Source organism: Varanus komodoensis, unplaced genomic scaffold, assembly GCF_004798865.1.
Source record: "Varanus komodoensis strain SLA01 unplaced genomic scaffold, ASM479886v1 scaffold32, whole genome shotgun sequence".
Taxonomy (NCBI): domain Eukaryota; kingdom Metazoa; phylum Chordata; class Lepidosauria; order Squamata; family Varanidae; genus Varanus; species Varanus komodoensis.
The window spans coordinates 21702273-21704405 of NW_025335798.1; the positions used below are offsets into that span (position 1 = coordinate 21702273).

At 46.0% G+C, this 2133-nt stretch overlaps 1 protein-coding gene across 1 annotated transcript in view; it reads right to left on the minus strand.

Annotated features, from left to right (window-relative positions):
- The window catches only part of ZEB2 (zinc finger E-box binding homeobox 2), a 170444-nt gene extending 168671 nt beyond the window's left edge, over positions 1-1773 (minus strand). The window contains exon 1 of the mRNA XM_044438045.1: positions 375-1773. Coding sequence (XP_044293980.1) covers positions 375-405 — 31 coding nt within the window. The 5' untranslated portion in view covers positions 406-1773. The remainder of the gene's footprint in view (positions 1-374) is intronic.
- Positions 1774-2133: the final 360 nt, after the last annotated feature.

Sequence of the window (2133 nt, forward strand, 5' to 3'; positions counted from 1 at the left end):
CTGATGAGATGGGGTGGGCGGGCTGTTACTATCTTAAACACACACACATGCTAAAATAAAAGAATGTTTTTAAAGGTTTCTGAAAAATAACAGTTTGGTAGCCAACTGATATTGTAGTTGAGAACTTGTCATGTATGATTTCTCCACCAGCCTGGTTTTTCCAAGCCTAGCAATTGCAGTTATTTTCTTCTCTTTCCCCCACCCCTCTTGAAATACTTGCTGAAAATGGAGGTAAAGAAGAACACTGGTAAAAATTGACAGTTCTACATGAAAGGACTTAGCTACTTCCCAGTACGCTGTGGATAGTTATAAATAAAGTCTTTCTTGGAAAGGGGACGGGATGAATAGAAGCTAAGGAAGTCATAACTTGGTACCTTTATCATCATCATCGTCATCCATGGTCATCAGGAAAATCTTTCAAAAGTGTGTCTGCATGTAGATAAAGGGTTTGGTCACAGTAAGTTAGGAGAAAGTTATGACTGATATGCCTGTGTTTTATTTTCTGCTGGAAGAATGGGATTTTGTAAAACAAATTTAAAAATTAAGGGACAAAGTTTCTAATCATCCCCTCTTCGTATTGAATCCTTCTGCTGGGAGTATTTCAGCAGTGTATCAATTCTAGTCACTGCCTTTGGTGTGAATGAAATGGTAGATCAGATGATCAGATCTCTTCCCCTTTCCCTGGCTATTTAAAGATCCTCATGGACCAAACATTTCTCGACTTGGCCTGTCTCCCCACCACTCTCTCAGGTCGCAGAGAGCAAACAATAATACTAGCTGTGTTGCATCCATTTTTAAGAAGGCGATTAATTGATTCAGTGGAGAATCACAGGTCATTATTTAAAAGAAAAATGGAGTCATTTAATTGGATTTAGAATTTATAAAATATGTCCACTATCCTGAGTCAGAATAGTTTGCAAACCTAAAAGAATTTGCATGAGTTAACTAAACCTACCTTCTTAGTAAGAATAGGTACAGTAACAGGCCAATGGATTTTCTTGGAAGTAACTTTTAGTTTAATCCACAATTTTCCATGATAGCGGTAGAATAGTTGAAATGGCTATCCGCATTATTATATGGATAAATCAGACTCAGTTAATGTGGGTGTTTAGCAATCCTAGACAGAAGTAGGAGGAAGTTAACTCTCCACCCTAAATAGGTTTACCTGAAACCAAGTGTCATTAATTTGAATAGAACTTACTTCCAGTTAAATAGGCTTAGCAAATCATAGCTTTGACTCCAAAGGTGCACACAGTTACACCACAATCCTAGCTATGTTTTACTTGGAACAAGGTCTCACCTAACCCAATGGGCCCTATTCCCAGGTAATCATGCCTGGCAAGTGTAGGGATAAGGCAGGGGTGAACCCCAAGTATGATTTCTTCCCTAGCAAGGATGGTAGAATCAAATCGTGCCTTCAATTAAAGAAGTCCTTAATAATTCCAGTTTGTTGCTATATGCCTCATAAGGTGCTTGGTAGGGATATAGCTCAAAACTTTTCGGATGGTGCAAAAACCCATTCATAGATGCATTTATTACTTTGGAAGCAGAACTTCAGACCTATCTTTTGGGAGGTTAGGAAACGTCCCCTTAGCATCCCCACCTTAAAGCGATTACTGGGTAACACATGGAGCTAGCAGTGTGAAGCTGAAGGCCTCCGGGTAGGGACTAGGATCCTGGTAACTCGGCTTCGGCTTCCAAGCGGAGCAGAACCTGCATCCCAACCTCTCTCTCTCTCTCCAGCCTCCTGAATTTCCGTTCCCTTCCCTCAGGCTGCTAACCACTGTGGCTGAGGAGGCAAATCCCTGGAAGGCGCAGAGGGCTGGCGTCCAGAGGGATGGGGCTGAAAGCCAGCCACTTAGGACCCCCCTTCAGAGCGCGTTCCCACGCCTCCCGCGTCTCCCCCGGAGGCACGTCGAGAGCCCGCGAAGGCTCAGGTGGGTCTGGGCTGCAAACCTGCGAGAGGAGAGCCCTTCCGGAAGCCTCTTTCCCGGAGCCGCGCGCGGGGAGCGCGGCGGGGCGGGAGGATGCTCCGCCGAGGCGTCCAGCCGCGCACCCGCAGCCCGCCGCGCCGCGCAGCGCAGCGCAGCGCCGGAGGGCACGGCCCGCGTCGGCGGCGCTCCCTGCGCGGCC